The sequence below is a fragment of the Echinops telfairi genome, unplaced genomic scaffold (assembly GCF_000313985.2).
Source record: "Echinops telfairi isolate 266 unplaced genomic scaffold, ASM31398v2 ScPeMD7_10;HRSCAF=50, whole genome shotgun sequence".
Classification (NCBI taxonomy): Eukaryota; Metazoa; Chordata; class Mammalia; order Afrosoricida; family Tenrecidae; genus Echinops; species Echinops telfairi.
In genome coordinates, this window is record NW_022103907.1 from 10447738 (window position 1) to 10463153 (window position 15416).

The window sequence follows — 15416 nt, forward strand, 5'->3', positions numbered from 1 at the left end:
TAAGCCGGCATTCTGTGATGCTCACCTTCCTGACACAATCGCTGAAAATAAAATGGGTGCATAAGCAAATGTGAAGAAAGCTGATAGTGCCCAGCTATCTAAAGATATAGCATCTGGGGTCTTAAAGATTTGAAAATAAGTAAGTGGCCATCTAGCTCAGAAGCAACAAAGCCCATATGGAAGAAGCACACCAGCCTGTGTGATCAGGGGGTGTCAATGGGATCAGGTATCAGGCATCAAAGACCCAGAACAAAAAATCTCATCATTGTGAATGCAAAGTGGAGACTCAAAGCCCATCTGTAGGCAATTGGACATCCCATTACAGAAGGGTCACATGGAAGAGACGAGCCAGTCAGAGGGCAGTAAGCACCAAATTCTACCTTACAAATCCAGCTCGACCAGACCAGACCAGACCACATACAGATAAGAGCTCGCAAAGACAGACAAACCCCTCAGGACCAATAATGAGAGTAGGGCTACCAGGAGGGGAAGGGGAAGGTGGGGGGAGAAAGGTGAAACTGATCACAATGATCTACATAAAACCCTCTCCCAGGACAGACAACAGAAAAGTGGGTGAAATGAGACAGCGGTCAGTGTAAGATATGAAAATATATATATAAATTATCCAGGGTTCATGAGAGAGGGGAAAATGAGCTGTTATCAAGGGCTCAAGTAGAAAGAAAATGTTTTGAAAATGATGGCAACATATGTACAAAGTGCTTGACAAAATGGATGTATGTATGAATTGTAATAAGAACTGTAAAAGCCCCCAATAAAATGTTGTTGTTTTTTAATTGCTGTCAAATGAGATGTGGGTAAAACAATTATAAGACTGGGAAAATGGTGGGAAAAGGGGAGGTGGTGGAGTGAGGAGGGCTTAGTCTGACAAATGACTACTCATTTATATATTTTTAACTTAAACTCTTCAGGGTAGCATTTTAATTATCTTTTTCACTTTTATCTGATCAACTTCTGACCAGCTAGTCTTGATGGTGTCAGAAAGCAATGTCTCTGCCTTATGTATGAAGAAAAACTTCTGTTTGGCAGTGGGAAAAGATCCCCAGAAAAAAAAAAATCAACCGAATCTTGGAATATTATTACAAATATCCCAGGATGACAAAGGTAAAGGAAACATCTTACTACTACCCAGAACATGAAAGAACACAAAAAACGTCAAAATGTTTCCTCATTCCTATGTATGCCTATCACTCAAGAGGCAAATTACTTAACTTTTCACCTCTGTCCTCAAATTTCTCATTTATAAATTAGAGAATGATTAATAAGACTACATACAGTTTTTAAAATAGTATAATAGATGACACATGTAAAGTGCTTGGTATTTAATTTGGCACATGGTAAATGCTTAATAAATGAAACTTTTTCTTTCTGGAGAATAAAAAAAGAAGAGAAGAAACCACAGATAACAAGCAGGATTAAATTACTGGGGCCATGGATATCCTCTTCCTCTGTGAACCCTGCTCTTAAGGCTGGTCCAAGAGTGTGCTGACCCAGATCCCCAGGTTCCTCCCTGCCCCCTCCTTTCAGGTTTATGGGAAACTACATTCCTCAGGAGCGGGTTTGGCTATGCCTATAATTTAGGCTCCTCTGCTCACTGTTTAACCTTCTTATTTGAGAAGTACAAACAAAACAAAACAAAAATTGAGAACAAGCACCAAACTGAGTTGTAATTTTCCTTCAGGTGAAATTGGTATCACCCATGTGGAATTTGACATTCTGTTTATTCCTCAGAACTAGATACACTGGTATTGGGATCCAATTTCTGTCACTTGCAAATGGGTGTTAATGGAACCTGTGTGTACAGTGGTGAAGCATGTCTCCTGGTGCTTTCATGGTATTCCTATAATGCAGGTATGCCAAGAAACTATGTGCCACTCCCAAAGGGCCTATTCCGGCCAACCTTCTTCCATACTTCCCCAAACTCACCTGTAATTCCAGGGCTCTCACGCCCTTATTTTTCTACCCTCCTTATTTCCAAACAAAATACCTACACTTTTAAAATTTCTTTGTCATACTGTTTCCAGGCAACTCTACAATAAAGTTTCCTTTTTACATATTAGTATCTTCTAATATTCTATTACCTTGTACATATTAGGTACATTTATCATAAAAATTAAACAATAGTAAGTTGGCCAAAGAAAATTATCTTACTTCCTCAAACAACTTTCTGTATAAAAAGCTAATGCATGGTTGACACATTATTCTGGTGTCTCTTTTTAAATTGTTCATCATTGTAGATTAGGTGAACATTCACAGAGCTGATCACAGTTTTATATTCAGACACATGCTCATTAACTTATCAATTGCAGATAGAAAGAAAATGTTCTGGAGATGTTGACAGCAAGTATTTACAAGTGCGCTTAATATAAGTGAGTGATGGCCGTTATAAGATTTGTAAAGACCCTCCCACTAAAATGACTGATAATAAAAAAAGAAAACTTATCTATTGCAATTCCCTTAATATAATATTATTGCTTTAACACAGTGTAGGTAAAACAGAAAAGTTAATAATAACCTAATTACCCAAACACTACACAAACTGTGATACATGATCAATAAACAAACTATATTATGGGCAACCTAACAGCAAACTACAAAAAGCTCCAAATTTGCAGGTGTTTTTAAACAGGTAAACATTTGATTGCAGTATTCTCAACACAAAAATAAATAAATTAGAATAAGCCACAGTGATACACGGAACATTTTCAATAGTTTATTTTGCTGTTGAGATTACACACAGCAGAACATACATTAAATCAGCAATGTCTACACATGTAATTCAGTGACACTGGTTACATTCTTCAAATCGCACCATCATTCTCACTATCTTTTTGTAAGTTGTTCCTTCCCCATTAATATACACTGTTAATTACCTCTGAAGGAGAAATTACTAGACTTTCCTATTCTTTACTTTATAATTATTTGAATAAATTGTTCCACTTTAAGAAAAGCTTGAAAATAGGGTAAGAAGCAATATTTACGCTCAATATGTTTATAATGCATACTTAAACAGCATGCACTGCTTAACATCCAGTATGTTCTGTGCATTAAGACATTATGTGATAAGGGCATTGTGTGAACACCATATTCTACACAAGTAGTCTCTGGATTACAAATGCATTCTGTTCCTAAATCTGTCTTCTACACCATTTGTACTAAGTCAGATATAGTTTGTGTCAGTCAAATGTTTTCTCTTATTACTGTACCTTGTCTACACATAAAAAGCATTAAAGAAATACTTCTTTCCTTAACACAGTAATAGTAATAGTAATAATAATGTTTCAATCACATTACAAAGTAGCACCCATTAGGTATTATGAACCATTGTATTTACTTTGGCTTTTTAATATAATAGGCTTTCAGGGGTTTCTATCCCACAGCAGCAGTGAGATGCTCTTCAATGAGTCCCAAAGACTATATTGTAATTCACATGGCTCCTTCATTCAGAAGCAGCTACACTGAGTAGGGATCAATAAAGGACAATGTGGTGTGCAGACTAATACACAGGTCTGCATAGCAAGTCTAACCTAAACTAATAGTAGAGTTCTAAACTAAATCTATACCAAAGCACCAAATGACAAGTTCTTTCATTTCTCTGAATTTAACTGATAAACAAAAGACGTGACTAATGTTCAAGGTCCCTTTGGAAGTCTATTAGAATGAATAATGTGTGTGTCTGTGCCCGAGTCTAGATTCTATAATTACAAGTTTGGAAACGATGAATACAGGAACGCATGCTTTAAGAGTTAAGAATAGGTCACAGTGTGCCATGTTCCGCTCTACTCTGCCTCTGCATCCTCCCCATCGACAGTCTCTTTCCTTCTTCTCCAAATACCAACGCACGGCCAGGAGTCCATACTGACCCTAGCAACCCCCTGTGGGTTTCCAAGACTGTAACTGTTTAGTCCACTTTCTCCCTGGGAGCTGCTGGTGGTTTCAAACTGGCAACCATACAGAAAGACTGCAACCCAACTCCTTTTACCCCACACTCTTTCAGCTTTTCTCTCTTGCCTTAAGTTTTTCTTTCAAACTCCAAATTTCCTCTATTATTAAGTGCCTCCAGTTCTCAGAACTTACAACTATTACCATCTACTACTCTCAACTATGGCGTTTCCCCGACCTCCCAATCCATAGCCTGCACCGTAATCCACATTAAACCTGATGTTTTGACATCACTATTAACGGGGCCAAAGAACCTAAGTAGTTACTATGCCACATGATCACTTAAACTGGTTCTGGCCTTCTATTAGTAAATAAATGATACACTCAAATACACAATGCCCTTAGAAATTCCAATCAACAAGAGAAAACTACTTATCAGGCATACTTTATCTTTTATGAGATTACAACTACTTTGATAAATAAAAATGAGACCCAGAAAGATTATAAATAGGAAGTAATGTAGCTATGACTCGAAAGCCCACGTTATTCACTGCCAAATTATGGCACAGACTATTTTGTCAAAGCCGCCACCAAAACAAGAACCTCTAGAGATTCCAAAGGCAGCTGTATTTTTAATGGTCCAGATTTAAAACCCCAAACCAAAACTCATTGCAAGAAACTCTTTACAGGAGCACAAAGCCATTGATCTCCTTGGAAACAGCTAATAGTTTTGAAATGCTGACCTGGCAATCAGCAGCCTAATGTATAAACTACTACACCACCAGGGCCCCTAGTATGGAATACATAGTCCAAATAAGGAAAAACAGGAATCTAGTGAGGTAAGAGAATAAGAAAAATGCAACTGTCCTTAAAAAATTGACCATCTAGAATAAATATGAACTTCAGTTCTGGCTGTCTTACAGGAGTCAAGAGCAAAAACCAAAGAGACCAGGGCCATACATTCAGGTCTTATTAGCTGCCATCCCATTGGGACCAAATAGGGTGTTATAGGTGCTATACTGCATGTTTTGCAAAACCCCAAAAGGCATATGCCCTCAATGGAAAGGTGAAGCAGAGGTATACTGGTCGGTCCTCATATGTACTCAAAGCAACATTCTTGTCAGTTAAAAAAAAACAAAAAACTTCCTGCTAGCAACTCAATGCTAACTCACTGTGACCCAACAGGGCAGGGTAGAAATGCCTCTGTGGGTTTCCAAGACTGCAACTCCTTAAAGGAGTTGAAAGCCTAATCTTTCTCCCAAGAGCAGCTGGTGGTCTGAACTGCTGACTTTTCACGTAGAAGTCTAAAGCATAACCATTTCACTGCCAGGGCTCCTTGGGTGGTCTACAAAACCCCACGCAAGGCATTTGCTTTAAAGGTTTCTTGGACTGAAGGATAATGCCTCCAGACAACTACAGGAAGCAAATGCAAAAGCCTTCCTGAGATCATTTGAGATCTCAGATTTTTTTCATAAAAAACATTTTCAAGGACAGTGAGCAGCACACAAAGAAGCCTAATCTAGCATACAAAGAAATAAGTCATCTTGACCAAGAACCAGCCAGCACACACAGCATACCAGACATGGCTTTCCAGACCTCAAACACTGCAAGGAAAGAAACACCAAGTGCAAACTACATTTCCTAGAGTTAGAGCAGTGGTTCTCAACCTTCCTCGTGCCGTGACCCTTTAACACAGTTCCTCATGTCGTGGTGACCCCCCAAGCATAAAATTATTTTTGTTGCTACTTCTTAACTGTAATTTTGCTACTGTTGTGAATCGGGCGACTCCTGTAAAAGGGTCTCTGGACCCCCAATGGGGTCACAACCCACAGGTTGAGAACTGCTGGCTTAAAGTATCATTTATGACTCTGAAAATACCTACAGAGAAACAAAAACTTTAACTAAAAGGACCCAACAGTTTTGAAAAAAAAATCAAACTGAACCTTAATAATAAAATTGAAAACTTCTTGACTGGCATTAAAAGATTAGATTCAAAAAAAAAAAAAGATTAGATTCAACTCAAGAGAAAATTAATTGGACTGGAATATGAATCCAAATTAATTTCCCCAAATGCCTTCATAAAGAGATAAAAAATTGAAAAACATAGAACACATTAAAGGAGAAGGTGTGAGATAAAAGTAATCAAAGTCCCCAAAAGAGAGGAAAAGACAATCTAATAGGGAAGAAATCTAGAGATAATTTTACAGAGTTCACAAGACAAAGATCCATTAATTCAAGGACTGTGTAACAGGGTCCATACAAAATCTATATTCTCAACTGTAAATGGTGATGGTTGAACAATATGATGAACTTATGTGATGCCACCAAACTATACGTATGAATATTGTTGAGATGGCATGTTATCTGCCTGTATAATTAACATAACAATAAAGAGTTCACGTTCTGAGACACAATCAAACTACAGAACACCATAAACAAGGAAAGATCTTCTACATGGAGCCAGTAAGCTAAAAAGAAGTAGAAATCAATAAAATTTCTAATTTTTAAAAATCTTTATTTAAATAAAAAGATAATGATACAGGTGCCATCAGTATGACACTGATTAAGAAAGTTGGTAAGACCAAATGAAATTATGTATCAGAAGGGTTTTTAAAATTGGAATGATAACTAAAAGCTTAGCTTTTGTACAAGCTTCGTCACTTATTTCATTCTTGGTCACTTTAATACCTCTCTGGACCTCACTTACCTATGAAAGAGAGCTGGAATTGATTATTCTCAAAATTCACTCTAGCATGACAACTTTCATTCAGCAGAGTTGATTAAAATTGTAATATTCTACTGATTAAAATCAAATGCTAACTGTCACCAGAAAGAAGTATATAACACATTGTATCCCAAATTCTATCAAAGAACAATTCTCCCAAAGAATAATGTAAGTACTGTTACCGAACAGATACATGAATAGACCTATACATATATTCAGTGCCATATAACATCCATTCAGGAAATGTCCAACCACATATATGTTGGTGGTCCCTTAAAACTGTAAGAGAGTTCAGAAATCCTGATAGGAGAAAGGAACATGATGGAATGGGGCAGCTTCCCATACACATACATCCAACAAAGTAAATGTGCATATGTGTATATGTGTATACAGTAATGGTATAGTACCTATATAACCTGTAAAACATATGTTTTGATAGTCATAGTAAATATTTATGCTACTGGCTTATGTATGTATTGTACTGTGCTGAACTTTCCACCTAAAACATTTAATGTGTCACGCTATAAACTTCAACTTGCAGGCTGGAGCATACAGCCTCATGTTTCACGCAGCACTTGAGTGTTCTAGTGCTGTTTACTTTTCTTTCAAAAATATACCTTGAAGCGCATGAGGGCTCCCACCCCAGGGCAGCAGCAAGAAGAAAAGGTGAAGTAATGATCTGGAAGTGAAACAAATGGTTAGTAAACTACAGAGCCAAACTCGCTGTCATCTGCCATTGAGTCAATGCTGACTCATAGCGACCCCTTGTGGTTTTCCAAGACTGTAACTGTTTATAGGAGTAGAAAACCCAGTCTTTCTCCTGCAGAGCTGTTGGTGGTTTTGAACTGTTGGCCAAACAATCACAGCCCAATGTGTAAACATTACACCAGCAGGGCTCCAAACTGTTTTAACACAAAGGTGGAAAATCAGTGGACACTGTTGCTGGATATTTAAGCAAGTAGCACTCCACAATCACAGTAATCCTCAAAATCATAAGATTCATCAAGCTGTTAAGATTGTAATCTACAAGACTCATTAATGAACACATAATGATACCTATATCAGATATGGAGAAATTGCTAGGTCAGATATGGAGAAATTGTTAAGGGCATGGATTGAGGACCAAATGCAAAAACAAATCTCTCCCAACAATTGAAGATTTCTATTAAGGCATGAACTTGTTTGAGATGCTTAAAGAAAAAGCAACAAGACAAGATTACATCCAAATCATATAATGTCCTATTTCAAGAACATATTGTGGACCTTAAGTTACTGTATACTTAGATACATGGAACCATGTATATATAATCTATAGGGGAAGACTTTTAAAAGTTTGTGGAAAAATGGAATTAGAAGATAAAGTTTTCCCATGAACTTTATGAAGCCCTCTCATAATATTAATGCCACGGACCCTAATGCCTATGATTCTGTCTTTATTGGTCTAGGGTAGAGGCCAAACAACAGGTATTTTAAAAGTTCCCCCTGATTATTCTAACACATTTCTAAAGTCAAGAAACACTGAACTAAAGTAACTGATCGTAGGGTAGGAGGTTAAAAAGAGTAAAACTTCTATAACCTTCCCAAAGTTTAATGAAAGACAGTAAAATTTCAAGTATATAAAACACTCAGCTACTAAACAAAAGGTTGTTGGTTCGATATCACCCAGGAGCTCCTCTGACACTGCTCCTGTAAAGATTTAGGCCTAGAAAACCCCATAGGGTAGTTCTATCCGGTCACATGGGGTTGCTGTGAGTCAAAACTGACTTACCCATACACAACAGGAATAGAATGAAAATTGAACCTGTACACAAAATAACACCATACAACAATGGGTTCACCTGCTCAAGTTTCAAACAACTGATTTAAAAGGGCCAAATAAGTCCAAGATTCATTCTCTCTATATAAAATTTGTAAATCAATAAGTCAAAGTAAGGTTAAAATACATACATTCATAATGAGTTAATGCAAATACCAAGATAGCAGGCCCATGTTTGAGAGTGTTGTCAAATCAACTCCAACTCATCTAATAAGGTTTCCTTGGCTGTAATATTTATGGAAGCACATGGGAGCAGCTGGGTGGGTTAGACAACCAGCTTCTCCGTTATCCGTCGAGAGCTTAGCCACTGTGTGGCCAGGTTCTTTCAACAGACACATAGTGAATTATTAGGGAAAGCAAGTACAAGTATCCCTTGTTTTACTGCACTTTGCAGATAGTGACTTTTTTACAAATTGAGGGTTTGTGGCAATTCTGCATCAATCAAAGTCTATCAATGCCACTTTTCCCATAGCATGAGCTCACTTTATGTCTCCATCACATTTTGGTAATTCTTATATTTCAAACTTTTTCACAAAGCTATGGTATACTTTTTAACAGACCACAGTATAGCAAAAATATAACTTTTATGTGCACTAAGAAACCAAAAAAGGTGTGTGACTCATTATATTGCACAATTCATTTTACCGTGGTGGTCTGGAACCCAATGTACATTATCACCAATGTGATGGCTATATCTTTAAAGAATACCATCAATGTTTAAACATCCCTTAGTACCATTGTCAAACCACTGGTCCCAGAGTACTTACATGCCCTAGCTTAGAACTGTTCCTAACTACAGATTAGGCTTCTCTCTGGGGAAAAGGAAATGGAAATGAGAGTACCAATTTATCATCATGTACTTTCTACCCTATATTTATTTACTCAGTATTTACTGTGTGTTATATACTAGGTCTCTGATAGATATTTTTAAATATCTCATTTCATTCCCACAGGGTCTAACATCCTCAGTTTACACGTGAGGAAATTATAAAATTCCTGAGGTCAGAAATATTAAAAATAGGTATTTTAGCCATAAAATACAATAGCTAGTAGGTTTTAGAGCAAGGACCTAAATCCAGGTCTACTGCATACTGCTTCTTACTATAATCATAAATAACAGTTATAAGAAACAGTAACCTAACAAATTGTTTCCTCTGTCCATTTTAAGACTCAGTGAATCTTGTCAACAGTCCTATGGAACTACTGTTAAAACGCTTTTGAGTAATCTTTTGAGTCCCTCTCTCAAATCACACTTCCACCACATCTTGCTCTAACTTCAAAATGAATTCAGGATCTATTGTTTTGAATAGGTATCAAAATCTATGTTGACATCCCTCATCACTATCGCTCCAGTCCAGTCACCATTATCTCAGGATGGAATTAATAAGCCAGCTTCCTAAATGGTCTTCCAGCTTCTTCTACCTTTGTCTCACCTTCAGCTCAGTTCTGAAACTTTCCAAAAGGCTCCTTTTAAAGGCCATGTCACTTTTTGTCCAAAACATTTATGAATACGCATCTTGCTGACTAGTCAGCAAGTCCTTACCCCGTCCGTCTCTGACATCGTTTCCTACTCTTCTCTAGCCACACTTGCATAGTGTTCTCCCTCAAATATCCCAGCATGTGCCCCTGAATGCTCTTTCCTCAAGTGTCACCCTGTCAAAAGTCTTTGATCAAATGTCACCTTATCGCTCAGTAATGCCTCTTCCTCCCCAGCATCTCAAGCACTCCATATCTCCCTTACCCTGCTTGTTCACGGCATTTATTACCAGCTAATGTTTGAAGTATGTATTTATCACGGGTCTCCTTCCCCCAGGATTTAAGTTCAGGAAGGTTGGGTCTATTTTGCTCATTTTTGTATCTCCAACACCTACATCAGGATCTGGCATAAGAAAGATCAAAAAGTATTTGTAGAATAAAAGAATGAATTAATAATATAAAAATGTAGATCTACAAACACTCCCGTACATAACTGTAACACTACATGCCTATGCTATACAATCATACTACTGTTTCACACAATTCTAGCATTTTCAGGTAAAGCAATCTCTCTCTCTCTCCCCAACATACACTACAACCTCGTGTGTGTGTGTGTGTGTGTGTGTGTGTGTGTGTGTGTGTTCATTTAAATGCTTGCTTTCCTATGTCAATAATTGGTCAATTGCTTAGTTCAAGCCTTAGCTTCTCATTACCTCACAGCATTCTCTTCTTCTGATCTATTTCCATTTACTCTTATGCAATGTTCTTCTCTGACACTATTCTCAGAAAATCCACTCCCTCAAAAGATACACACGCCGATTCTACTCTTCTGTTTACATTCTACAACTCCAACTATATTGTTTATTTTAGGGCATCTACTATAACGTCTCACACACAATTCCATCCTCAATTCATTCCTTCAACCATGCTCAGTAATACTCTTAACCACTCTTCTCCCGTGAATTACGTACATACTTTCATCTCTGTTTGTGGTGGTTGGCTGGGGAGCAGCGGAGTAGCAGTCAAATTTGAAAAAGGGCTCCATTAATATTAACTAAGATTGGCAATTTTGGGAAAAAAAGTTTTCTGCTCCTATAAAAAGTTACGGCCTCGGAAGTCCACAAGAGGGGTTCTTCACTGTCCTATAGGGTTACTACCAGCCAGAAGTGACTGGATGACAGTGAGTTTGGGGGCTCTTTTTGGTAAGATGGTGCAAGTAAGAAAGATGACAAAGAAGCTTTCAGCAAAATGGGACAGGTCTCTTACTCTCAAGATCTGAAGGAGGCAGGAAGTACTGATAGCTAGGCAGGCTGGACCAGGTAAGTGGATGAAAGCTTGAATTGCCTTTCACAACTCTGCCGACAACATGGAAGAGCAGGACTGACAGGTTCCCAAAGGGACAAATTAGCCTTAATCTTAGTTATTCTTGTTGACTTTGATGTTAAGGGCTTGAGAAGAGCTTTAAAAACAACACCAACTGATCCATATTTCATTACAATCCATTCACTCTTTTACATCCTATTAGCAGGAAAATTCCAATGGCAAAAGAAAAATTAGAAGAAATGTTCAAATTTTTAAAAGAAACATTTTCAATTACACTAATGAGGGGGATTCAGACCAGATTCCTGCCAATTTTCCCTCACAAAAATACATAGTATGAACTTAATCTAGTTCGAAAAACATGACACATTTAAATTTTTTTCTCTGCAGAAGCTTAAATTTAATTTAATTTGATATTTAAGTAGACTTCTGTCATTTGAGTCAAATCAAAAGATACCATAAAAGTTGTACCCTTAATATATGATGGACCTCATGGGTGAAACTACTGAAGTATATAACATGACATAAACAACCCAAGAAGACAGATAATATGTAATGGAAAGACAGACAGATAACCAAAATGCATTGACTTTGATTCACAGTGACCCAAACGGGCAGAATAGAACTGCCCCTGTGGGTTTCTAGGATGGTAAGTCTTTGTGGGAGCCATACAGCCTCCTCTTTCTCCGGTGGAGTGTCTGGTGGGTTCAAACTGCTGACTGTGGTTAGCAGTCCAACATCAGAGTCCAAAGAGGGAAACATTAACTCCACCATGGGGATTTGGAAAAGTCCTCTAAAGGATGTTTAAGAAACAGGAAGATTAAAATATGTGACAGCATAGGATAAGTAAAACTTAGTCCAGTGTGACAGTATATATGCATTGGGATTCAAAGAGAATAGAATCTTCCCAGGAATTTTTTGAAGGCCTCTCCTATACAGACACACATACACTCACACACATTTGGCATAACTTTTTGTAGCCCCCGTGTCTATGTATACACACACACATATATGTATATATATATATGTATATATATACATATATATACACACACATATATAGTATTTTTCTGTTTGCCTTATAAGACTTGCCTTCACCACAGGTAAATTGACAAGTTCAAACACAGGAAGAGGAGAAAAGGAGAGAGGGAAGAGTAGGCTGGAAGTTCCCTTGGTTAAGTGCAGTTTTCTTGCTTGTTTTGACCAAATGAGTCTGGCTTATCCCACATAACCTGAACTGGAGAAAAAAACAAATAAATAAAAATTTAAAGAACTGCAGGCAACAATGATTTTCTTCAACATCAAAGTTAAGTCTTGCCTTTAATGCTTCCTTGAAGTCTGAAATCCTCAAATTCATGTTTAGATTGTATTGCTCAAAAAAATGATGGTATGAGTTTTCAAATCTACTGAACACTTACTTATACTGTCAGATTCATTACTGAGAAAAAAATTCCAACTACTAAGAAACTAAAAACTGTAGTGATGAAAAAGTTGCCAAGACTAGTGCTCAATAAACACATGCTGAAATAAATTACAAAAAGGCCCAAGAGGTGAAAGATTTCAAGGTCACAGCAGCCAGAAAAGCCTGTCTCTTCTTCCCAGGGCCACATCCACTACAAACCCATGAAACCAATTCCAACACGTGACTCTTCAACAGTGCCGAAGAAAATGCAAGTTACCAAAAAACGTGTCAGGCTGGGTGGCACTTTATCCTCAAGTGTTTGCCCAACCAACACTAGATATGCAGTTTGTAAATATACAGAATTAGCCATAAAGCAGACAAGAACAGCCATTCATAGTTCCTTAAGCTCCTTGTGAAAAAGTGAGTTGTATGCCTTGGAAGTCCCAAGACCAACCAGTGAACACCAACTGAGAAGGGCCTGTGAAGCGTCAGCCTCACTCATTCTTCTAAGGGGCCCCCAACAGCCCCTCCCTGGCTATACTTTGTATCTTGCAGACTCTGTACTGGAGGGCAACTAACAACCGTGAGCTGAACAGTCAGGTAACTAACTTTAAAAGGTGACTTTCGTTATTTTTAAAGCACAGACCTGTCTATTTCACAAAATACCGAACATACAATTCGCCCTTGGAAAGTTTTAAGAGCTGGAGAACAGCAATCATCTCTGTGTCTAGCTGATTATCTAATGCCTTCCTTTAAAACCCAGGAATCCGAAATACCTCAAAGAATCGCGGGGGAGGGAGGAGGGGGTGGAGCAGAAGCATTTGCATATATGAAAAAAGAGAGTTGGTATTTCTAATAACGCGTTTGCCTCACGTCAGCTTCTCGCCTAAAGTCAAGGGCCCTCGCACATAACTTCTGATGCCTTTCCCTTCAAAGAGAAAAGCCAACTGGCACAAAAAAATAGAAAAGCCAACCGGCAGCATCTTTTGCTGGAAATGTTCCCTAACGCAGGATGGGACACACCGTAGCAGACGATGGTTTGCTCCGCGTCTCTCAAACTACTGTCAGCTCCACAAATGCACTGAAGGGTGGGCCACAGGCAGGATGCGAAGAGTTCAAGTCAGACCGAGTTAGAGAGGGGCAGGGGGAGGCGAAAGGGAGCGGGACTCGCGGGTAAACAACGCACCCGGGGCGAGCGTGGGAACGGGGTCACGGAAGTGGGGTCGACGACAGGCAGAGGTGCGAGCCAGAGGAGAAGGCGCGGGAGGACCGCGGGGTGGGCGGGAGCGAGGGGAGAGGAGGAGGGGGGAGAGGAGGCCGGAGCCGGGGCCGGGACCGGGGCGGGAGGGGCGAAGAGGCGGGATGGAGAGGACCAGGCCGGGAGGGTCTTTACCTGCAGCTCCGCCCGCTCCACCTCCCACTGGGCTCGCTCCACCTCGAAGCGGGCCCATTCGTGCTGCAGGAAGTGCAGGATCCCCGGGAGGCTGTACTGGGCTCGGGCCGCCCCCGCTGCAGCCGCCCCGTCGCCGGCCGCGGAAGCCTCCGCCAGAGGCCCGAGCCCCTTGGCACCGCCGGCGCCCGGGTGGTTGTTGCTGAAGAAGACGCCAGGACCCGCCTGCTCGTCCATGGCGGCCGTAGAAGCCCGGGGAGCTGCCCAGGCGCCCAGCAGTGGAGGCAACGGCGGCGGCGGCGGCAGTGCCTCCTCCTCCCTCCGCCGCTCCCCGCCCACACCCCAGTCAGCAGGGAGCAGCAGCAGCCTTGGCGCGGGGGCCGGCTAAGCCCGTGACGGGCCGGGAAATGGGTCAACTGCGGCGCGCGGGCGGCGCAAGGGTTACTGGGAAATGTAGTCGCGGGGCGTAGCGCAGGGCGCGCGCGGCCAAAGCGGCCTATCAGGTTGCGGCTCGGCCGGGGCGTGGCCGCCGGCCCGCCCGCCAGCGGAATTGGGGGCCCGAGCACGGCCGGGCGCGCCAGTTTCCTCTAGGGTCAGGGCTGGGCGCAGGCTGGCAGGTCTCCAGTATCGCTCGCACGCGGAAGTTCTAGGGCGGGCGCTCCCTGTTGCAAACACACATACACACACGGAAGTTATCACGCCAAAAATACCAGCCCGAGTTGCACATCGTTTAGGGCTTCCTGGTAGTTTGTTAAGAAACAAGCTCAAAGTGAGCCACTCTAGTCCTGTTCCCAGACTATTGTTCTCCACCCAGCCGACCGGTCCACTCCCTTCCACTCTGACTTCGGGGTTTTGCTGACCCTAGACTCTTCCACTCTCTTCTGCCAATCTGCACATCGCTATCGCTTTTGCCTTCCTTGTTCATCCCGAGGTTCAACTCAGCTTCCTGATCTAGTTTCACTTAAACTCTGGTTAACTCTGCACTATTCAACGAAGCTGCTTTCTGCTTCTCCCAAATTCTGGTTAGTTAACACTTCACCTGAGAAAACGACTCTTCCGGAGTCCTATAAAAGTTTCAGATCTCCAAATTCCCCTGACACTTTGTTCTCCTTTTCCTACCTTATTCCCGTACAATTTGCCACTCAATTTGCCACACCATTCCAAAAGTACAAACTCCCACCCACCTGCCATAGAGCCCACCCCTAAAGGGTCCCTAGAACTGCGCCCTAGGGTTTCTGAGACTGTACATCTTTATGGGGGCAGCCGGCCTCCTCTTCCTCATTACATCCCACACTGGAGTGAGGATTTAGAGATAAACAAGACATGCTGTCATCCAGGGAAGCTTGGCATTTGTACAAATAACTCTCACAGTACATTAGTTTCACTA

General features: G+C 40.5%; 1 protein-coding gene across 2 annotated transcripts in view; it reads right to left on the bottom strand.

Annotated features, from left to right (window-relative positions):
* STRN (striatin) overlaps positions 1-14321 on the bottom strand; it is a 127836-nt gene extending 113515 nt beyond the window's left edge. For both annotated transcript variants that reach the window (XM_004711107.2, XM_045287035.1), the window contains exon 1: positions 14033-14321. In XM_004711107.2, coding sequence (XP_004711164.1) covers positions 14033-14266 — 234 coding nt within the window. In that variant the 5' untranslated portion in view covers positions 14267-14321. The remainder of the gene's footprint in view (positions 1-14032) is intronic.
* Between the last annotated feature and the right edge of the window lie 1095 nt (positions 14322-15416).